This window comes from Podarcis raffonei, chromosome 2 (assembly GCF_027172205.1).
Source record: "Podarcis raffonei isolate rPodRaf1 chromosome 2, rPodRaf1.pri, whole genome shotgun sequence".
NCBI lineage: Eukaryota > Metazoa > Chordata > Lepidosauria > Squamata > Lacertidae > Podarcis > Podarcis raffonei.
Window position 1 is genome coordinate 118,279,991 of NC_070603.1, and position 22,929 is coordinate 118,302,919.

Here is a 22,929-nt window from a genome sequence, read left to right on the forward strand (position 1 = left end):
GCCTTTGTTGTTGTTTAGTCGTGTCCGACTCTTTGTGACTCCATGGACCAGAGCACGCCAGGCACTCCTGTCTTCCACTGCCTCCCACAGTTTGGTCAAACTCATGTTCGTAGCTTCGAGAACACCATCCAACCATCTCGTCCTCTGTCGTCCCCTTCTCCTTGGGCCCTCCATCTTTCCCAACATCAGGGTCTTTTCCAGGGAGTCTTCTCTTCTCATGAGGTGGCCAAAGTCTTGGAGCCTCAGCTTCAGGATCTGTCCTTCCAGTGAGCACTCAGGGCTGATTTCCTTAAGAATGGAGAGGTTTGATCTTCTTGCAGTCCATGGGACTCTCAAGAGTCTCCTCCAGCACCATAATTCAAAAGCATCAATTCTTTGGCGATCAGCCTTCTTTATGGTCCAGCTCTCACTTCCATACATCACTACTGGGAAAACCATAGCTTTTACTATACGCACCTTTGCGTATACACTCTAGCTTTGGAAAGGGTTAAGAAAAAGGAGAAGATGGAGCCCAGCTTCCTAGAAAGCCTCCCGAGAAGGAGGGGTGCCAAAAGGACCTTCCTGTGTTATTATTGCTATTCTTCTTATTCTGCCTCCTTCTCTCCCTCCCTTCTGGGGTTGCAGAGGCCTCCTTTGCTCAGAGGCACACACAGGGATCTTTGGAAAGGGGCAGAGGTGCTGCTTGCAGGGCGTGCTGGAGGGGTGAGTTGAAAGAAGGGGGGGGAGGCGGGTGGCTGTTTTTGGACAAAGGGAATATTTCATCTGCAAGGGATGGAGGAGTAAAAAGAGGGAGAAAAGGCATCTGAACAGGGGCCTGTAAGGAGCAGGGATGATGGTCTCTCACCCCGGTCCTTGCACAAGGTTATTATTATTTTTTGCATCTATTGCTCACGTGTGGGGAGCTGCGTCTGAAATAAACAGAATGAGAGGAAGAAACTCCATTGGGGTGCAAAGATTTATGGTTACAGTTTGCTTTTGTTGTTTTTGTCAAAAAAGCAGGCAAACCACGACCACAAAGACAGGGGAGATTCTCTTGTTTATTTCTTGTTGTCTCAGGCTGCTGGGGGGAAAAGCACAGGAGCTTGACACAGGGAGGAAATGTGGCAACTCAGTGTTGTTCCCACAACACAGGTGGCAACTGTGCGGAGTGTGAATGTCAGGAGAAAATGTTTATTTTCCGTGCCTCTGGCTGCTGTAATGAACACAGGAGCATGGTAAATGAAGAAAGGTGGCAACGTAATGTTGATTCTGCAGTTCCGGTGGGAAAATTGGGGAAAGGGATGTCAAGAAACAAATGTCCCCCTTGTTTATTTTTGGTGTCTATGGCTGCTGTAATAGGTACAGGAGTGAGACGGGGTGGAAAGAGTCTTCTCTAATGTGTACACAATGGAATAAGCCACACGTGTTTATTTAGCCACCTGCCTCTTCTAACTAAAACAACCAGGAGGAGGCGGGTTCTAATTTTAACATCAAATGCAGCTTGTAGGGAATTCTGCACAACTTTGCTTTCAGGGATTCCCTGAAATGAAAGAAGCGGGGGTGGGTGGGGGGAGATGCCTCCTTGATGGAAGGTAAGTCTGTCTAAAGAGGGGTAAAGGTAAAGGGACCCCTAACCATTAGGTCCAGTCGTGGCCGACTCTGGGGTTGCAGCGCTCATCTCGCTTTATTGGCTGAGGGAGCCGGCGTACAGCTTCCAGGTCATGTGGCCAGCATGACTAAGCCACTTCTGGTGAACCAGAGCAGCGCACGGAAACGCCTTTTACCTTCCCGTGCTTTCGAACTGCTAGGTTGGCAGGAGCAGGGACTGAGCAACGGGAGCTCACCCCCATCAGACCTTCTGATCAGCAAGTCCTAGGCTCTGTGGTTTAACCCATTATGTCCCAAATCCTTTGTCCATTACCAACTTGACCTGTTAATCTTTTGTATGCCACTCTAAAAGCAAGCTATACATTTTAGATAATAATTTAACATTATTTTCTCACAAATCTTTTTGAAATCTTGACATTTCACAACTGAAACCTTTATTTTTAACTATCTTAAATCATTTAGTTGGTTGCTTTCGAACTGCTAGGTTGGCAGGAGCAGGGACCAAGCAACGGGAGCTCACCCCGTCAGCAAGTCCTAGGCTCTGTGGTTTAACCCACAGCGCCACCCGCGTCTCTCTAAAGAGGGGTAGTCAGATGAAAAAGAGGGCAGGGGTCCTGTGCCCTTAATAGTTGTAAAGAAGAAAGAGCAATGGAGGCTGGTCCTTGAGGCCCTAGGGCAAATGGGGCACTGCCCTACCAACCTCTGACTGACTCAACCTGTCTGCCTTCCTAGTTACATCCAGCCCAGGGAGGTGGCATTTTCCAAGATGGTGGACAAGACAGGTCTGATCTAGCAGAACTCTTCATCCGATATGCTTATGTCTTCTTTTCTTTAGGGAGAAGCCTGTCCCCTGGCTTGAGAATGAAACCACCTTCTGGGTCACCCGTCTCTATCCTCTAAAGATCTAGCCCTGCAGCCTTTCCTAACGATTTTGCGTTTTACAGGGCCGAAGCAGCCTCCCTCTCGTTAAGAGGCACAGAGCAAATCTGTAGATCCAGCTCCGTTGAGGCGAAAGAGAAAGAGGCCTCTTCGATGTCTGGAGGATCAGGGATGGCAACTGTAGGCTTCCAATTTCAGCCTTTATTCGCTCACGAGTTGCCTACAGGAATTAAATTGGAAGAGGCAGAAGCCTCTTCAATTGGAGAAGAACAAGGAGACAAAGGCCGCCATTTTGTGCAAGCTGGGACGGCCCAAGGCTTTTCCAAAGGTCCGCCACTGCTACAGATTAAACAGGGACCCGAGGAAGGTTTGGCCCAACACTGGGAAATCCAGTGGCATGACTTTTTGAGGGGCCTGCAGCTGCCTCAAGCAGGATGGCATAATCCGCAGCTTCGATGGGGTGATAAGGTCTCCATCGGAGAGGAAGCCCAAAGTGACCGGTGTCCTAGAGCGCAGAGGTTGACCCAAATCTCACCAGATCTCAACGTGGAAGCCCCAAAGAGCCTGCATGCCAGAGGGAGGGAAGATGCCAAGGTGGAAAGGGGAACTGTCCCGGGTGACATTAGCGCCGAAATCCAGCGTAAACGCTTCAGACATTTCTGCTACCGGGAGATGGAGGGACCCCGAGAGATTTGGAGGCGGCTCCGGGAGCTGTGCTGTCAGTGGCTGAAGCCGGAGAAGCACACCAAGGAGCAGATGGTTGAGATGCTGGTCCTGGAGCAATTCTTGGCCGTCTTGCCTCAGGAAATGCAGGGTTGGGTCAAGGCAGGGGGCGCAGAGAGCTGTGCCGAAGCGGTGGCCCTGGCAGAGGACTTCCTGTTGAGCCAGGAAGAGGATGAACCTCAGGGATGGGAACGGAAGGTGAGGCCACCAAATATCCGAAGGGGCACTTAGCATTATTTTTAAAATTTCTTTTTTTTTTTTTTGCAGAGCAGTACAGTGGTACCTCAGGTTAAGAACTTAATTCGTTCTGGGGGTCCGTTTTTAACCCGAAACTGTTCTTAACCTGAAGCACCACTTTAGCTAATGGGGCCTCCTGCTGCCACCGTGCCACTGGAGCATGATTTCTGTTCTCATCCTGAAGCAAAGTTCTTAACCTGAAGCACTATTTCTGGGTTAGCAGAGTCTGTAACCTGAAGCATCTGTAACCCGAGGTACCACTGTATACAAAAGGCCATCAAACTGCCAAATTAAACAATTCAAGCAAAACATTAAAACTCATTAAATGGGATCCCGCTCACTTAATACTCATGACATTTTCTGGCTGCCCGTTTATTATCAACGGCAACAGAACACGCCCCCACTCCTCTAAAACAAGCTTTGCCAGCCCCGTGCCTTCTGGGTGTTGCTGGACTCCAACTCCCATCAGCCTTTGTGGCTAGCATGGTCAGTGGTCTGGGATGATGGGAGTTGTAGTCTAGCAACATCCGGAGGTGCTTATAGGTTTCCCCACTCCTGGCTAGAATAGCACTGTTTCCTTTTGGTGCTCCTTCTAACTTCCCTGAACCAGGGGGTCCTTCCCCAAAGGCATCTAGTAAGAACAGGATGCTGGACTAGATGGGCCAACTCTTCTGATCCAAAATACTCTTCTGATGCTCTTATGTCCTCTCTGTTGCTCCAGGTACCTGAGGAGGAAAAAAGGGAGACTGCTCTGGGTCTCCTCTCACCTTTGGGTATTCAGTCAGGATCTTTATGCAAAGAGGAGGAGGAGGAGGAGAATGAAGATGCCAGTCTGCTTGGTAAGGAGTTATGGGATGGATGAGACTTTACAAAAGTGGCTTGTTTGCAAAGGTTTTTGTTTGCTTCAGTCATGAATTCAAGGGGGGATAGACCTAGACATATGTTTATAACATTAAACATAAACAACCCACATTTAAAGCTGATTCATACCGTCACGGCTTCCCCCAGAGGATCCTGGGAAGACCCCTATTCTGTTCCCAGAGCCACAATTCCCAGAGCAGTTTTATAATAATAAAAAGGTAAAGGGATCCCTGACCATTAGGTCCAGTCGTGGCCGACTCTGGGGTTGCGTCACTCATCTCGCTTTATTGGCCAAGGGAGCCGGCGTACAGCTTCCGGGTCATGTGGCCAGCAGGACTAAGTCACTTCTGGCGAACCAGAGCAGCGCACGGAAATGCCGTTTACCTTCCTGCCAGAGCGGTACCTATTTGTCTACTTGCACTTTGATGTGCTTTCGAACTGCTAGGTTGGCAGGAGCAGGGACTGAGCAACGGGAGCTCACCCCGTCGTGGGGATTCGAACCGCCGACCATCTGATCGGCAAGTCCTAGGCTCTGTGGTTTAACCCACAGCGCCACCCGCGTCCCTTAAACAATAATAGAATAATATAATTGTAGAATTAGAAGAGTGGAGACCTGAGAAATGTTTTAAATAAATGAAACGAATGTAATGGTGGCCTGTCTCCCATTTTGCTTCTCCCATCCCTTCCTGCCTTGTAGCCAGTGGGGCGCGGCGTCTGATTTCCTGTGGCTCATCTCGTCATCCTGCTCCAGAGCCAACTCAGGTGAGGCCTCAACATGGGAGTTGCGGAGGTTGGGGAGGGAAGGTGAGGAAGAGGGAATAGAGATGTAGTTGAGGTGGTTTGCCATGTGGTTAAGAATTTGCCGGATGTTGGATGCGCACACTTTTTTCTGGTTCGTACCTTGGGAGTCAAACGGAATCCATTCCAGAAGTCCGTTTGACTTCCAAAACGTTTGGAAACCAAATTACAGCTTCTGATTGGCTGCAGGAAGCGCCTACAGCTAATCAGAAGCCCCAGAAGCCCCACTGGACATTTGGCTTCCAAAGTACGTTCGCAAACCGGAACGCTCACTTCTGGATTTGTAGTGTTCGGGAGCCAAAGCGTCTGAGTTCCAAGCCATTAGGGATCCAAGGTATGGCTCTATAGTCATACCTCGGGTTGAAATAGCTTCAGGTTAAGCATTTTTGGGTTGCGCTCCACGGCGACCCAGAAGTAACGGAGCAGATGCTCGCTGCTCGCACATGCGCAGATGCTCAAAATGATGTCACGCGCATGAGCGGAAGCAGCAAATCGCGACCCGTGCACGCGCAGACGTGGATTGCGTTTGCTTCAGGATGTGAACGGGGCTCCAGAACGGATCCCGTTTGCATCCAAAGGTACCCCTGTATTGCATTTATTTATCACTTTGCAGTAAAACAAATCTCAAAGCGTCTTACTAACCCTGATGCCATGCTCTGCCTCCTGTCAGGGACTGGGCAGAGGAGGAATGGTCCCTATCCTGACATGGTGTCATTAGAAAGCATCCCAGAACCTCCATCTCCCAGAACCCAGTGAGCCTTAAAAGTAGGAGAGCAACGAGCTCAAAGGCACATAGCAGCACCTATAGAGGAGATGATGAGAATGACGAACAAGGAAGGGGGAGAGACTTCTAGGTGGAAGTCAACAACTATACCCACAAAGGAGGAATGGTTTTGTAAATCAATATTTAATTTTGGCAAAATTAACTGCTATAATAAGAAATCAGTCGAATCAAAAATTTAAAAAGGAGTGGAAATGTTTTGATGAATATATAGCAAAATATTGCTAAAAAAAAAAAAAGATATGCTAATATGCCTAGATTAAAATGTGAAGTACTGGATGGAAGAATAATTAGTAAGGAAAGATAATAAGAATATGTAGATGATTTGAGAAGGTTGTAGAATGCAAAGATTATTGTAGATTGTATAATGTGGAGGAAATCGAGTGGGGGCGGAGGGAAGTGGGAGGAAGGAGAAAAGAATAATATGATGGATTGAGGAAATAGAAATGTGAATGTATGGGGGGATGGGGAGGAAATGGTGTTGGCTTTGGTACCTCTGTATTGCAAAGTAATATGTGAAAACCAATAAAATAATTTAAATTCAAAAAAAAAAAGGAAGCGGTAGAGATGGGGTGGGTGGAGATCTCTCTTGTGAACTAACGTGGAGAATTCTTGCATCCTTCCTGGGAAAGTTGTTGTGGTGTAGTGGTTAGAGCATGGGTAGGCAAACTAAGGCCCGGGGGCTGGATCCGGCCCAATCGCCTTCTAAATCTGGCCCACGGACAGTCCGGGAATCAGCGTGTTTTTACATGTGTAGAATGTGCCCTTTTACTTAAAATGCATCTCTGGGTTATTTGTGGGGCCTGCCCAGTGTTTTTACATGAGTAGAATGTGTGCTTTTATAGTGGTACCTCTGGTTAAGAACTTAATTCGTTCTGGAGGTCCGTTCTTAACCTGAAACTGTTCTTAACCTGAGGTACGACTTTAGCTAATGGGGCCTCCCACACGATTTCTGTTCTCATCCTGAAGCAAAGCTCTTAACCCGAGGTACTATTTCTGGGTTAGCAGAGTCTGCAACCTAAAGCGTCTGTAACCCGAGGTATCACTGTATTTAAAATGCATCTCTGGGTTATTTGTGGGGCATAGGAATTCGTTGATTTTTTTTCCTTTCAAAATATAGCCTGGCCCCCCACAAGGTCTGAGGGACAGTGGCTGAAAATGTTTGCTGACCCCTGGGTTAGAGTGTCGGACTAGAACCTGGGTAATCCCAGCCATGAACCTTACTGGGCGACCTTGGGCCTGTCACTGTCTCTTAGCCTAACCCGCCTTACAGGGTTGTTGAGGTGATGATCCCCCTCTATTGCCGGGGGTTGGACTAGATGATCCTTGGGATCCCCTTCCAACTCTATAATTATATGATAACAACAGGAGATGAGCTCCTGGGGGGATATCCTGGGGGGATATAAAGGCAATAAATAATAATATAGACAGCAAGCGTTGAGGAAGCAACATTTCCCTCATTTCAGGGACCGTTGGCCTTCGAGGAGGTGGCGGTTTACTTTGCAGAGGAAGAATGGGCCTTGCTGGATCCGGACCAAAGAGTTCTGTACAAGGAGGTCACGTTGGAGAATTATGGGAATATGGCCTCATTGGGTAAGAATCTCTTCTGCAGTAGCCTGTAAGGGAGCAAAGGGGAGGGAAAAAGCAGCTTGTGTCTTCCATGTATGTCAACCACGACTATTTATCAGGGATAGTCTCCTCTTTAAAAACAGAATTGACCCTAGTACAGTTGTACATTAGGAGTCGAACGAAATCCGTTCCGGAAGTCCGTTTGACTTCCAAAACGTTTGGAAACAAAGCGCGGCTTTTGATTGGGAAGCTCCTGCAGCCAATTGGAATCCGCGGAAGCCCCGTCGGACATTTGGCTTCTAAAAATAGTTCGCAAACCGGAACACTCACTTCCGGGGTTGCGCTGTTTGGGAGCCAAAACGCTCGAGAACTAAGCTGTTTGAAAACCAAGGTACGACTGTATGTCCCTTCCGTTTCTTAGCTTACAAGAGGAACCTGCAATAAAATGTTACAGCAGAGTCAACTTCGGTTTGGAATTCTGGCTGACTGCACCCTTTTTTCTCTCATTTGATTTCCCCTTCTGCTCAGCTTTCCACTCTGTCCTCCAACATATACTGAAAGATAGGAGACCGTTGGAGGGTTTTGGTATATAGTCAGATGAGCAGCATATAAATAATAAAAGTATTATTCCCCTCACAGAGCTACAAGTCCCAGAATTCCCTGGTAGAGAGGGACTGGTTGTTAAGCTACTGTGGGAATTGCAGCTCTGCAGTGGCATGTTTTTAAGTATTCCTTCATCTTTTTTAAAAACAGGGAAATATTTCCCCGTAGATAGAAAAGTAGCAGGTCAAGGATGCGTTTTTCTAACTTAGATGACTTGAGATGACAGAAATCACTCCTTAACTTCCTGTGTTTTCTTCCCTTCTGTAAAGGACTTTTGATTCCCAAACCAGACCCCATCCCCTGGCCGGAAGGAAAGGAAGATTTATTCACTCAAGACCCTGAGGAAACAGGAAAAGGAGGTTTTGCAGGTAACTGCTCACCTGTGTGATGGGACCATTCATGCCTAAAAATTTTTATAATCCCCTCTAAGGGCTGGTGAGGTTGCCAAAATTTATTCTCATGCGCACTATGTTGTTTAGTCGTTTAGTCGTGTCCGACTCTTCGTGACCCCATGGACCAGAGCATGCCAGGCACTCCTGTCTTCCACTGCCTCCCGCAGTTTGGTCAAACTCATGCTGGTAGCTTCGAGAACACTGTCCAACCATCTCGTCCTCTGTCGTCCCCTTCTCCTTGTGCCCTCCATCTTTCCCAGCATCAGGGTCTTTTCCAGGGAGTCTTCTCTTCTCATGAGGTGGCCAAATTATTGGAGCCTCAGCTTCAGGATCTGACCTTCCAGTGAGCACTCAGGGCTGATTTCCTTCAGAATGGATCGGTTTGATCTTCTTGCAGTCCATGGGACTCTCAAGAGTCTCCTCCAACACCATAATTCAAAAGCATCAATCATGTGCACTATATATAGATCTAAATAATATTTATATTTCAAAAACACACCCAAACAATTTGAGGAGTCAAAAAATTTTTTTTTCCTTCTAGTAGCACCTTAAAGACCAACTAAGTTAGTTCTTGGTATGAGCTTTCATGTGCATGCACACTTCTTCAGATACACGGAAACAGAAGTTGCCAGATCCTTCTATATAGTGAGAAGGTGGGGAGGGGTATTACTCAGAAGGGTGGTGGGAATGGGTGATTGGCAGATAGCTGTGATGAGCCTGTTGACGACTCTTAATGACTGCAATAGGTCTTACAGGAAAAAGAGTCGTCAACAGGCTCATCACAGCTATCTGCCAATCACCCATTCCCACCACCCTTCTGAGTAATACCCCTCCCCACCTTCTCACTATATAGAAGGATCTGGCAACTTCTGTTTCCGTGTATCTGAAGAAGTGTGCATGCACACGAAAGCTCATACCAAGAACTAACTTAGTTGGTCTTTAAGGTGCTACTAGAAGGGGAAAAAAATTTTTTGACTATGGCAGACCAACACGGCTACCTATTTGTAATTTGAGGAGTTATTTTATAATTCCAAAGAGTTCAGAAATTGTTTTTGCCATCTCACTCAGAATTGTATTTGCCATCACCAAAACAACCCAAGCACATCTTTCAGCGCAACAAATGGAGACTGTGGAGTTGTCTGGGACTCCTGCCCAGGTGATTGGAGTGACTGTACCCTTTTGGTTCTGTGAGTGAGACATGGCTCCGGGACGATAAGCATACAGAGTACCATAGGTCCATCCCCACTCAAAGTATCCCAAGGAGCAGGACTAGAAAAAGGCCTCTGCCTGCAACACTGGATTGCAGTACAGTTGGCAGTAAGAACTGGATGGCCAAATGGTCTGATCCACATAGGGTATCTTCCCATGTTCCTAGGCCTTTGAGGAATCCCCTGTAGTTCAGTGACAGAGCTAGGGATGAGGGAGAAATTATATTCTCTCGTACTTTCTGAAGCAATACATAAACTGAAACACAGATATCTTTCTAAATTTGCACCCCCCCAAATTTTGCAGTGGAGTTCTCTGACCAAGTAAGCTGTACAAAAAAATTGCATATACAGTGGTACCTCAGGTTAAGTATTTCATTTGTTCCAGAGGTCCATTCTTAACCTGAAACTGTTCTTAACCTGAAGCACCACTTTAGCTAATGGAGCCTTCTGCTGCTGCTGCACTGCCGGAGCCTGATTTCTGTTCTTATCCTGAAGCAAAGTTCTTAACCTGAAGCACTATTTCTGGGTTAGTGGAGTCCGTAACCTGAAGCGTATGTAACCTGAAGCGTATGTAACCTGAGGTACCACTGTACTAAAGAGTGCAGGAAGATGATCCCCTCAAGATTCATTGTTTTTAAGTTTGACCCTGGGCTGTGTATGCATAATAAGAAATAATAATAATAATAATAATTTATACCCCGCCCATCTGGCTGGGTTTCCCCAGCCACTCTCGGCGGCTTCCAACCAATTATTAAAAACACAATACAGCATTAAACATTAAAAACTTCCCTAAACAGGGCTGCCTTCTTACTTTTAAAAGACAAGATAGTTGCTTATTTCCTTAACATCTGATGGGAGGGCGTCCCACAGGGCAGGCGCCACTGCTAAGAAGGCCCTCTACCTTGTAACCTCACTTCTTGCAGTGAGGGAGCCACCAGAAGGCCCTCGGTGCTGGACCTTTTAAAGCATATTAGAAGCACATTATTTCCTTTTAAGAATTGTGGGTGGTACTGCAGTTGACCCCTCACATTTTGTGGGAAATAATGTGCTTTGAAGGTCTTGCCAAAGGCAAGGGGGTTCTTTTCCCCCCAGGGGTTTGGAAATAAATGTGTGGTATAAGTGGTGAAGAAGTCTTAAGATTTATTAAACAGCAGCAAAATCATTCGCAAGAGTAACAACGTACCAAGCAAGCCGATGGCGACACCTCCCTTCAGCTGCAAAGAGACAGAGAGACCTCAAGCTGGCCAATGGGTTGCACAAAATCTGATGGCAGCCTTCCGGCCTACATCCAAAGCTCAGCTCTCTAGGTCAAATGCTAGGACTTATATCCATGAGGTGCAATTCCTAAATTACCTGCACTGGGCACCAGGGATCTCATGATCTGGGCCGGCAGGCAAACAGGATATTGGGATCTTCCCAGTGTACTGCAGTACAGGGAACAATCCCATGAATTAGGAATTGAGGCTTGGAAAGCAGAAAGGTCAACACAATTCAGTGTTACCCACTACCAGGCTTAGGAGAGCAGTGAAGGCCTGCTTCTGTGAAAGGCCACACACAATGGTGGACATCATCAACATCACAATTTATCATTTATACCCCATCTGGCTGGCCTTCCTCAGCCACTCTGGGCGTCTCCCAACAGAATATTAAAAACATAATAAAACATCAGACGTTAAAAACTTCTCTAAATAGGGTTGCCTTCAGAAACAGTTGTGCCAGGCCACTGACACCTCCCCGGGTTACAACAGTGTTTCCCAAATGTGGATCTCCCGTTGTTTTGGGACTACAATTCCCATCACCCCTGACCATGGAACCTGCTAGCTAGGAATGATGGGAGTTGTAGTCCAAAACAACAGGACATCCACATTTGGGAAACCCTGGGGACTCAGCTGGATTGGTAAAGAAAAAAGCCTTTTATATGTGTTGTATATGCAGTATAACACCGTGACACCAGATGACGTTGTTGAGTCCCGTCTTTCCCAACCCAATTTCCCTGTATGAGTTTACAACGTGTTTAACTGAAACGCTTCTTTGATGTCTCTAGATCCAGCCAGGGTTACAATATACTTTCCGGTGTTTCCACTTCCGTATGGGTTGTGTGCAGTCTAGAACCCTCTCTGTTTTCTGAAGTTTCTTCCCTTTTCTGAAAGAGGGACTCCTATTTCCCTCCTGGTCTTTCTCTTTCCCTGTGTCACAGCTGCAAATGAGATCAAAGAAGAACCTCCTCCGGTAGAAGGGATCCCACATCTGGAAGACGCGCCCCAAGTTTTCCCAGGGGGATCTCAGGATGACATTTTCCTGGCAGCCGAGTACTGTGAAAGTAAGTATTCAAAAGGAAGGAGCGCCACAGCTCAGGGGGTGTTGTTGTCGGGATCAAGCCAAAAGTCAGAGCCTCCAGCTTAGCTCTTAGTCCAGAGGAATTTGGCCACCCTCCAGGTGCCCGGCTTGATTCCTTATGACCTCCCCTGCCAGCGACTCCCGGCAAGATCAAAGGAGGTCTCTTCGGCGATCCTTTTCTAACGTGAAAAGAACACACCACTCCTCCCCCAGGGAGGGGGAATGAGACAGACAGAAATATATCTACATGTCTTTATTTCTGTCTTTCAGCAGTACAGAGAAAACATGTCTGCACACTCTGCTTCCCCACTGCAGAGAGAGAAAAAACTCCTCCCATGTACTTCCAGTACAGGGTCATGTGCTGCTCTGAGGTAACATCCAGCTCTCAGAGCACTTTACAGACAGTCCCATTTTCCCACGGGACAATCCAATAACAGCCATATCCTGTTTACCATTCCAGCCACCTGGTGCTTGCTTCTGCATTGCTCCTTTTTCGTAACATCCTCCCCCAAAAGAATCAATGCGTGTTGCAGCAAGCAAAGCATGATCCAGAGAAGAAAACAAACAGTTGTTATACACATAACACTCCCCTGTTGTTTCAGTTCCACCCTTGGAACTCCCCACCACTGGTTTCCCCAGTGTACCTCTCTGGTTGTCTGGTTTCCAAGGAATGAGTGCACCTGCATTACCTTGGCTAGCAACTCTCTGTTGTGTCTTTGTCTCTGACTTAGACACAGCTCCAACCTGTCCTCGGTTGTTTACAACAGCAACACATGCAACAGCTAAGTTAGCAAACTCTTTTGAGTACCTCTTGGGTGGTTGACCCTTTGTAACTCTCTCAGACCTACGTATGAGGTGCTGATCCTCTCTGCTCACTGGTCCAGTCTCAGGACTCTTTGGAGAACTAGTTCCAATGGTAAACAGTGGTTCATCCTTCAGTTGTGAAGGCCTATCCATTGTGTGAGATTTCCTCTCAATGACTGTGACAACTGAGCTCTCCGAGCTATCAGTGTCATCACTTTCTGTACAGCTGAAATCAGTGAAATCATCATCATCTGAATCGTCCTCAGTGGGAAATGTGTGTACTATCACTCTCTCCTGTTCAGGAACACTCTCTAGAAATTTTGTGAGAATCACCTGACCAGATTCAGACAAAATTACTCTGTAGAGACCCTTTTCATACCCCACAAAAATGCCTCTGGCATTCTTTACTCCACCTGGAGCTTCTGTTCTCACATGAGACCCAAAAACCTTGAAATGGGCTACAGAAGGTTTTCTGTGGAACAGTTTCTCAAAAGGAGAACTTCCCAACTCTTTTGAAACCTTTCTCACTTTCGTATAACAGTACGACATCAGAGACTCGGCCCAGTACTCATGTGGCAGATGTGAACTAAGCAATTGCGCTTCCATCCCCTTTTGCAACTCCCTGTTCACCCGTACACAGACACCCCTGTTCCACGCTTCCGCTGAAACAGCAATCTTGTGTCTGATCCCCTTCTTCTGCAGGAACCTTTGGAAATCCTGTAAAAGAAAAATCTGCTTCTCATCTGTGAATAGACAATCAATGTTAGCATCATGCATACTCTTAACTTTGTCACAAAACTCCTGAAACCTCTCCAAGGCTTCCTTTGGCTTTCTCAACACATAAACCCAGACATAGTTAGAGAAATGATCCACACACACAAGATAATATCTTGCATTGCCTCTAGATGGTTCTAGAGGACCAATCACATCAGCATACACCCGCTGAAATGCTCTGTTGACCCCGGTCTTCTTCTTGCTCACACCTGCAAGAGAAACTTGGTTAGACACAGATGAATTACATTCCATGTAATCACTTTGTGCAAAAGTCAACAAATAAAGTCCATCTTTTTCTCTGGCCGAAAGAAATAACTCTCCATCTTTGTAGATCTCGCAGCTCTCAGCATCGTAGGACAGTTTCAGTCCTCTCTTTGCAATCTGCGAAACACTCAGCAGATTGAACTTCAATTCAGGAACCAAGTAAACATTGTTTATTGTCAAGTCCAGACTCTTTAGATAGACAGTCCCCACGCCGGCCGCTTCTAGCTCCTGACCATTGGCTTGTTTCACAGCGAAGCTTTGCTTCTTAAACGATGAAAAGAGTTCTTTGTGTGGAGACATATGAACTGTCGCGCCCGTGTCAGTAACAAACGAGTTCCCAACGTCTGGCGTGGTTCCTTTCGCCATCAAAGCTTTTCCAGGTTTCACCGAAGTCTTGGTGTGACCTTTGCCTGACGCCTCAGGCTTTGCTGAGCGGCCCTTCGCTCCTTTAGGCTGACGTGGCTTCTTACAGTTCCGCTGAAGATGCCCAGCCTGTCCGCAATTGTAACATCAGACAGCGTTCAAAGCTAGAGCTTTCTCTCCAGTAGCTTCATCTGCGGGGGAATTAGAACTCCGTTCCTCCCTCCCCCTGTCCTTTACTTCCAGTGCAGCAAGTCTGTCCTGTTCATTCAGAACTACGGCACACACCCTCTCCGCGGTCAAATCCTGAGCCGGGAGGGAACCAAGCTGACTGGCAACGGTTTTGTAAGTCCGATTTAAGCTGTTGATCATCATGAAGCAAAACACTTCCTCCTGCAGACGGAAATTGCGTTCCACCATCTGCTGGCGCAGATATTTCATCTCCGTCAGGTGCGCTTGAACATCTCCATCAGGCGCAAGCCTCAGATTGGTCAGCTTCTCAAAATACAGTAACGCTGAAGAACCAGCATCCCTCTGATGTGTTCTTCTCAGCATATCCCAAATTTCCCGTGCATATTCCAAACCCTGAATATGCACCAATTGGTCATCTGACACACACAGAATTATAGCCGTCCTGGCTTTTAGATTCTGTGACTCCCAACCTCGGGTTGGTGCTGCTGGGATGGGGTTCTCAATCACGTCAAAGACCCTCTGATTCTGCAGCAGGGCCTTCATCTTTATAGACCAAGATGAATAATTGTCATTAGTGAGGGGAGGGGGATAGGGCAAACCTCCCGCCTTCTTGGAATCCATGCTGAATCCAAGGGTCAGTTTTGCACACAATCTCAAGCCAGCTTTCACTTTTCAAGCCAGTAAAACTCCAAAAGTCTTTGTTTACTGCTTCACTGGCAGGCTTGCCTTTGGGCTGTTTTTTCAAAACCCTTGCACAGCTGCGCAGATACACTTTCGATTTCCCAGGCTCTTTTTTAGGCCACTCAGTAACTGGCAGACGTTGCCTAGCAACCTGCCCAGGACGGAACTCCTTATCTAAACCACAGGAATTCCTGGTATGCAAGCTTGCCCTTTCAGAGCTTGTTTTTTTCAAACGCAGCTCTTCCTTGTGAACCAGAAAATAAGCCTTTCTGCGTTCATTTTCTCTACCTCAAAAAGCAGCATACCTTCTCCGTTGCCTTGAAACACACTCCTCTCGGTGTCCAGCTGTCTGTTTCAGCTTCTGGCTGCAGGCAGACGCTTTCTTTATCTCCTTAGGTGCAGAGGATGGCAACGATTCATCGACCTCTCACCTCTCATGCAGATTCTCATAGATCAGATATCCATCGGTCTGCTACCAGTTGTCGGGATCAAGCCAAAAGTCAGAGCCTCCAGCTTAGCTCTTAGTCCAGAGGAATTTGGCCACCCTCCAGGTGCCCGGCTTGATTCCTTATGACCTCCCCTGCCAGCGACTCCCGGCAAGATCAAAGGAGGTCTCTTCGGCGATCCTTTTCTAACGTGAAAAGAACACACCACTCCTCCCCCAGGGAGGGGGAATGAGACAGACAGAAATATATCTACATGTCTTTATTTCTGTCTTTCAGCAGTACAGAGAAAACATGTCTGCACACTCTGCTTCCCCACTGCAGAGAGAGAAAAAACTCCTCCCATGTACTTCCAGTACAGGGTCATGTGCTGCTCTGAGGTAACATCCGGCTCTCAGAGCACTTTACAGACAGTCCCATTTTCCCACGGGACAATCCAATAACAGCCATATCCTGTTTACCATTCCAGCCACCTGGTGCTTGCTTCTGCATTGCTCCTTTTTCGTAACAGTTTGTTGGGTTAGGGCCTCCTCTGGGTTGTTTTTCTCCCAGTACATTTCCGAGCACAATTCAAAGTGTTGGTGCTGACCTTTAAAGCCCTAAACGGCCTCGGCCCAGTATACCTGAAGGAGCGTCTCCACCCCCATCGTTCTGCCGGGACACTGAGATCCAGCGCCGAGGGCCTTCTGGCAGTTCCCTCATTGCGAGAAGTGAGGTTACAGGGAACCAGACAAAGAGCCTTTTCTGTGGCACCCGCCCTGTGGAACGCCCTCCCTTCAGATGTGAAGGAAATAAGCAGCTATCTTATCTTTAAAAGACATCTGAAGGCAGCCTTGTTTAGGGAAGTTTTTAATATTTAATGCTGTATTGTTTTTAACACTCGATTGGGAGCCGCCCAGCATGGCTGGGGAAACCCAGCCAGGTGGGTGGAGTATAAATAAATTATTATTATTATTATTATTATTATTATTACTAAAGTTTTTCTCTCTGTGTGTCTACACCTCACTAAACCTTGCAGTTCCCCTGAGCCTAGTATATTGCGTGTAAATGGTGCTGTTTTGTCTTAAACAGCAGCAACACTCACAACCCAAACCTCAGAGTTTGAGAAGAAATATTCCAGTCAGACACAATGGTCTTCATCCTATCACCTCAAAACTCTTGCCACCTTTGTTTTGAAGCGGTAGGATGGAATCCATTGTTCTGCCTCCATGGTACCTTCTGTTTTCCTCCTCTCCTGTCAGATGGAGTGATATCACGGCCTGTGTCTTCTTGTCTCTCTAATCTCTTCAGGCGACGGCACTGCCAGTGAGAGCGAGATGGGCAGGACGCATCAAGATGGCCCTAGGTCAGCCAGTTCTGACGGGAGGTTCCCAGGGGTTTCCTTCAGGGACGTTTCTGTGAAGTCCGAAGCCTTCGATCAGGGCTACAAGTCCGACAGGCAGCAGTGGCAGCGGGCCGTGAAGATGTGGGGCATCTCCATTCAGGAGGTGGAAACCGCTGTGGCTGATAACGCCGGCGCGATCTGTGCAAGAGAGGAGTGCCACATGTGCCGCAAATGCGGGCAGGAGTTTGAGCACCAATCGGGGCTCATCGTGCACCAGATGATCCACACGGCCGAGAGGCCCTACGAGTGCCTCGAGTGCGGGAAGAGCTTCTGCCAGAGGGAGAACCTTCTTGCACACCAGAGAATCCACTTGGGGGAGAGGCCTTATGAGTGCCCACAGTGCGGAAAGAGCTTCAGCACGCGGTCGCATCTTATCACCCACCAGAGGATCCACACGGGGGAGAAGCCGTACGAGTGTTTGCACTGTGCGAAGAGCTTCAGCAACAAGTCCTCACTCGTCACCCACCAGAGGATCCATACTGGGGAGAAGCCTTACGAGTGTCCGCAGTGCGGGAAGAGCTTCTGCCAGAGCGGGCAGCTGATCCGACACCAGAGAATCCACACGGGAGAGAAGCCCTACGCTTGCCTACAGTGTGGGAAATGCTTCTGCCAGAGAGGACAGCTGATTCGACACCAGAGGATGCACACGGGGGAGAAGCCTTACGAGTGCCTTCAGTGCGGGAAAAACTTCAGCAGGAAGTCATACCTTGACATTCACCTGCGGATGCACACAGGAGAGAAGCCTTACGGGTGCCCCGAGTGCGGGAAAAGCTTCTGCCAGAGTGCCCAGTTGATCCGGCACCAGCGAATCCACACAGGGGAGAAGCCATTCGCGTGTTCTGAGTGTGGGAAAAGCTTCTTCCAGAAGGAGAAGCTGGTAAGACACCAGAGAACTCATGCGGAATCAAAACCGCATGAATGCTCAAAGTGCCAAAAAACCTTCCCCCAGAAAGATAAGCTCATGCATCATCAGAAAACCCATGCAGGGCTTGACACCTTATGAATGTTTCCTCTTTTTTAAAAAAACAAAACCCTGCTCCCAAAGTGTAATAAGTTTTGGGCAAAATGCATCACGTTTCAGAATCATTCGAGACCGATGTTGGAGAAGGTTTCTGCTGTAATTTGGGGCTTACCAAATATAAGGATAAATACAGAAGAGAGAAACAGAGTCTTGCTGGATCAAACCAGGCCTGCTGTCTACTCCTGAAATTGAGGCATTGAGGTGATGACAGTCGCCATTCGAATCCTCTTGGTTGGTTGGGAGAACATTCTTACACATCGGAGAATCCACACAGAAAAGGGCCCTTTCTGAAGCAGCTTGGAACAAGGGGCAGATTTTCCTCAGTGGTGCCGTGAAGTAACTTTGGTCTCTGGACGTCATAGACATCCCTCCTCCATTTCTTAGATGGGAACGTGAATTTACTTCAAAACACAGTGAGCCATCCCTGCTGAGTTCGGGGCCCTCTGGCCCTTCGAGCTGTATGGCGCCTTGGATTCCTCCCCATGGGACAGAACTCCTTTTCACATTAAAACCAAAAGCAGCTGAAAATAAGTGTAAAATGTCACTTAGAACGTAGACATTTGCAGGTTGGATGTGTAAAGTATTGACGTATTTCTCCTGTTGTCATCCCCCTCCCTCACATGAGGTATCTCTCCCACAGTCTCCTCTTCCGTTATCTTTTATTTGCACAAAATCTAGTCCAGCATCCTGTTTTCACAGTGGCCAACCAGATACCTTGGTGTGGGGTTGGGGACACAAGCTTTTGCATTATGGTGAACCAACGCAGGGCACCCGCTCACCCAACAGTTACCGGATTTCAGCAGGAAGCTCTGGGTGCCTGTGCAAAATGGGAGCAAAGCAGTTTGCCCTTTTTCAGGTGCGAGTAGTACTGAAAGCGGGTTGTGTCCGCTCCCCTCTCCCCCAATACATTTGCGGAAGGAAACGAGTCCACGCTGTGGTTAGGGTTAAGTTCAAGAGCCCATGTTGATCGAAGGAAGGTGATTATGTTGGAGGGACGTGATCAATCAGGCAGAGGGTCTCCCCTGCGGATCAAAAGCAAACCGGCCGGCATTTTAAAATGCTGTCAAAACCAGGGCCGCAAAAAGCCACAAAGCAGACAGTTCCAACTGCAATGCATGAAAATATACAATTGTGGTCAGGCACTAGCAGCTTGCTTAAAACGGTTATTCCCCATGCTTTCCTTTACACCTAATTCGCAGGTGTTGATGTCCTCTCCCTTCTGCCTTCATCCAAACTTTTCCTTGGACAAGCAGAAACAGAGGAGGGACAAGGCCTTTGTAGCTAAAGGTCCTTTCTCATGAAGGTCCTTTAAGGACATCTGGAGAAGCCCTTAAAGGCATCCAGTAACTGTCTCAGATTAGGCCTGCCTCTTTCAATGTTGGGGGAAGCCTGTCCCAGATTGTTGTATTCGTGTTGTCCTGATTTTTGTCACTATATCATTGTTTTTCCTCATTAGCTGTACCGTGCTTCTGAATTCTGCCTTTGAATCGGCGTTGTTCTTTGGTTCTGGATAAGAACACACAGTCCTTTTTCTCTGGGGGGACGCAGGGGTATGCATACCCCTAAACATTTTGTGAATCTTTTCCCATTTACTGTATTCATTTCCCCCGATTTGAACTATAAAATTGTGGTTTTCCTGAGTCAAAATGAGAGTACCCCTATACATTTTTTTAAAGAAAAAAAGCACTGAGAACAGATATTCCAATTCTTACAAAAACTAAAAGCTGTTCCATCTGCTGACATCTGCTTACACCAGGGGTCAGCAACATTTTTTGAGGCGGGGCTGGTCCCACTCCCCAGCAGACCTCTTAGTGGGCCAGAGCGTGCTCGTGCGTACATTCAAGCTATTTCCGGCGCTCTTCCAGGTCAGAAGAGCACTGGAAATAGCGTGTGCGTATACGCATGGGCGTTCCTCTGTCCCGGAAGTGCGCCGGAAATAGAGTGTGCAGGCACTCCCATACGCGTGCACACACGCTTTTTCTGGTGCACTTCCAGGACGGAGGAACACCCGTGTGCATGTCCACATGCTATTTCCGGCGCTCTTCCAACCCAGAAGTCAGTCCCCGCAGCGAGGAAAAAAATGGTGCCGTGGGGGGGGAAAGCATGGAATAAAGCATGGAATCCCCACGCCAATCCATGAAACGGCCGTGGGCCGGTTCTAGGAAGTTCATGGGCTGGAACCCATGGGCCTTACGTTGCTGACCTCTGGCTTTCACCATCCTATCTCTCTCTCTCTCTCTCTTTCTCTCTCTCTCACACATGCCTACCCTACTGTGGGAAAGCCTGGGTGAGCGACACCGTAATGAATTGAAGATGTATTCCGCTCAGCCCTGTATTTGTTTGTGTGTGATGTTTAGTTTTGGGTTGGTTTGTTCTGACAGGCAGTTGGTGTGATGGCATTTTGTTCCTTAATAAATTATCTCAAATGAGCTTCAAGAAAGTGTCCAGAATTTGATTATGGAAAAGGCACTCATCTTCAAGTGGAATACAGCACAAGAGAATAAAATCAGGAAAAGGGGCCATTAAAAATTATTTAAAACCTCAATAAATAATCCTCAGTTCTTTCACCAGCTGCCCGGACACCAAGCAAAACATCCCTGCTTAACAAGAACGTTTTATTGTCACCCAAGGAAGAAACCTTATTTCACATAACAAATCCTGGCCTCCGTTCAGACTGTATTGCTGAGGTTCCTTCTGCACCAAGTTCAGGAGTAAACCCTGCTTTCTCTTCTCTCTGTCTCTCTCCCCCAACAGATAATGCCAGGAGGAAACATTTCTGACCAGGCTGACTTCCGCTCTGCCCTCCAATCTCAAGCCCATAATGCATGTGCACCAAGTTTAGTACTTGAAAATCACAGCACCATTGATCTTTAGGAGCATATTGTTTAAACAGGCTCATTTTTTGGGGAGTGGACCCCAAAATCTAGGACAAGGGTTCCCAAACTGTGGTCTGTGATGGTTTGTATGAAATATTGATTTTAATTGTATTTCTGGTGAAATATACTCAGAGTCGCAAAGTGATTTCATGCTCTTTATTCAGCTCATAGTGGTGAGGAGGAATGAATGAATGTCCCCTCAAAGTATCTGCTTTATATACATTATTTACACAATGGGCTGCACATGATTGGCTAATTCCGGAATTCTACTGTAAGCCAATCAGGTTGTGGATTCACTTCTATCTGGAGCATGATTGGGTGGTTCCTGCCAACCAATCATACCGCTGCATTGTTCTAGGACCAATCAGACTGCTGCATTCTGAATCCTATTGTTCTAGGACCAATCAGACTGCTGCAGTTTGGATCCTATTCAGCTCAGTACATAACACCCGGTGTATCAAGAAATGGAGGGTACATTTCACCATATGTGGTGGACATGCAAATCAGCAAAGGATTTCTGGGAGATGATCTATAACAATATAGATGATATATAATGAAATTGGGGGGGGGGGGGTTTAAAGGATTTTTATAAAAAGATCAGAAACCTCCTTATTAGGAATATTAGGATGTCCCCACAGATCAAAATGATTTGTTACTTGACGCAATCACAGCAGCCCGAATGATATATGCTCGGAAATGGACAGAGGGAACAACGTCAATGAAGGAGGAATGGCAAATTAAATTGATGGAGCGGGTGGAATTAGCAAATATGAATTATAGAAGAAGAGACCAGGAAGGTGGAATATTTAAGGAGGAGTGAAAAATGTTTGCAGAATATCTGAAAAATCATGTCAAACAGGTTAAAGCGTTAGCAGGGTTGGAGTAAATTCAGCAGTTTAAAGTATATGAAGATGTAATGCGGAGGGAGAGGGGAAATTATGGAGTAATAAGAATATGCAGTTGTAATGAGTTAATATCTAGAACCATGAAAGTGGGGGAGGGAAGTCAGTGACTATGACTGTGTGAGTAAATTGAGTGGAATATGAAAACTTGTAATGGAAAGAGAGAAAGAGAGAGAGAGAGAGAATGAGAATGCAGTGCCAGGGCTCTGGCATCATACTAGAGCCCTTCCTCATCATCCTGAAGCTAGTTCTTCTTTTGTTTCTTACATTGTCTTTCCTTGTGCCATGGAATTCCAATTGTATTACCAATAAAATGTAATATGAGAAATAAGAGTCAATAGAAGAAATAGAAGAAGAAATAAAAATGCAATTAAACAAACATGCAGCATCTACCACAGTGCATTACGGTTGCTACAACAGATGGAAAAGGCATTAAGTGGTCCTCAAAGGCCACCAGCAATGTTCACGTGATCTGGTTTCAAGTGACACAACTCTGTGAATCTGGATAAGGCAGGATCCTATGTTCTTTTGTTTTGAGGTTTCTACAGTGCCGGATTCAGAAGCAAACCCTGTCTTCCCCTTTCTCTTCCTCTGTGAGCAGATGATGCCAGGAGCAAAGTTTTCTGCCTGGGTTATGGTCACAGCTTTGCCCTCCCGTTTTAAGCCTTAATTTGAACACGGAACACACATTTTGTACTTGAGCCTCACCCCACACACAGACACCAACTCACACCACCTGTCTACACAATTCATTGTTGTGTTTTATCTTATCCTGGGGTGGTTTGATTCCTTTTTGTTGCCCAATGCTATGGTGATTTGAATTGTTTTTCAACACTACAGTTTTAAGTAGTTTTTTAAAAAGCGCTCTTCCAGATTCTCATAAACAACAGCTTACTTGGGTCTCAACACGAAGCATTTTTACTCAAACTTCTGCTTAACAACTTCCAAGGGAGACCGTTCCCACGGTTGAACAGCTCTTTTTATCAGAAAGTTCTTCATAAGTCTAGCTGGAATCTCCTTATATTGTATTGTACCGTATATTAAACTTGAGTCCAGGTGTTGTTGGACTACAACTCCCATAATCCCTAGCTAGCAGGTCTAGTGGTCAGGGATGGTGGGAATTGTAGTCCCAAAAAAACCAGGGAGGGGAAAGTTTGAGAAACACTGGAAGATACTACATCCCCCAGAAGGCTTTGGGTCTGGATAAGAAAGACCGCTAGGTGTGGGAAATCCCACAATGCAACAGGCTCTCT

The 22,929-nt window shown here is 46.8% G+C and overlaps 1 protein-coding gene across 2 annotated transcripts; it reads left to right on the plus strand.

Moving 5' to 3' along the window:
* LOC128409208 (zinc finger protein 436-like) lies at nt 1-19,993 on the plus strand. 2 transcript variants are annotated; one of them, XM_053379474.1, is made up of 8 exons: nt 8-702; nt 2,423-3,387; nt 4,148-4,265; nt 4,985-5,049; nt 7,333-7,459; nt 8,308-8,406; nt 11,836-11,958; nt 16,784-19,993. In XM_053379474.1, exons 2-8 carry the CDS (start codon nt 2,620-2,622, stop codon nt 17,878-17,880), a joined length of 2,397 nt encoding a protein of 798 aa, XP_053235449.1. In that variant the 5' UTR covers nt 8-702; nt 2,423-2,619; the 3' UTR covers nt 17,881-19,993. The 2 variants fall into 2 exon arrangements, with proteins under 2 accessions (XP_053235450.1, XP_053235449.1); XM_053379475.1 differs by lacking the exon at nt 11,836-11,958 and having other exon boundaries at nt 1-702.
* Nucleotides 19,994-22,929: the final 2,936 nt, after the last annotated feature.

Excerpts from the sequence above, each read along its gene's own strand:
- LOC128409208 (XM_053379474.1), top strand. The coding sequence starts at position 2,620 with ATGTCTGGAGGATCAGGGATGGCAACTGTAGGCTTCCAATTTCAGCCT. Across the intron at positions 3,388-4,147 it reads CTCAGGGATGGGAACGGAAG|GTACCTGAGGAGGAAAAAAG; the intron begins GTGAGGCCACCA and ends CTGTTGCTCCAG. Across the intron at positions 4,266-4,984 it reads TGAAGATGCCAGTCTGCTTG|CCAGTGGGGCGCGGCGTCTG; the intron begins GTAAGGAGTTAT and ends CCTGCCTTGTAG.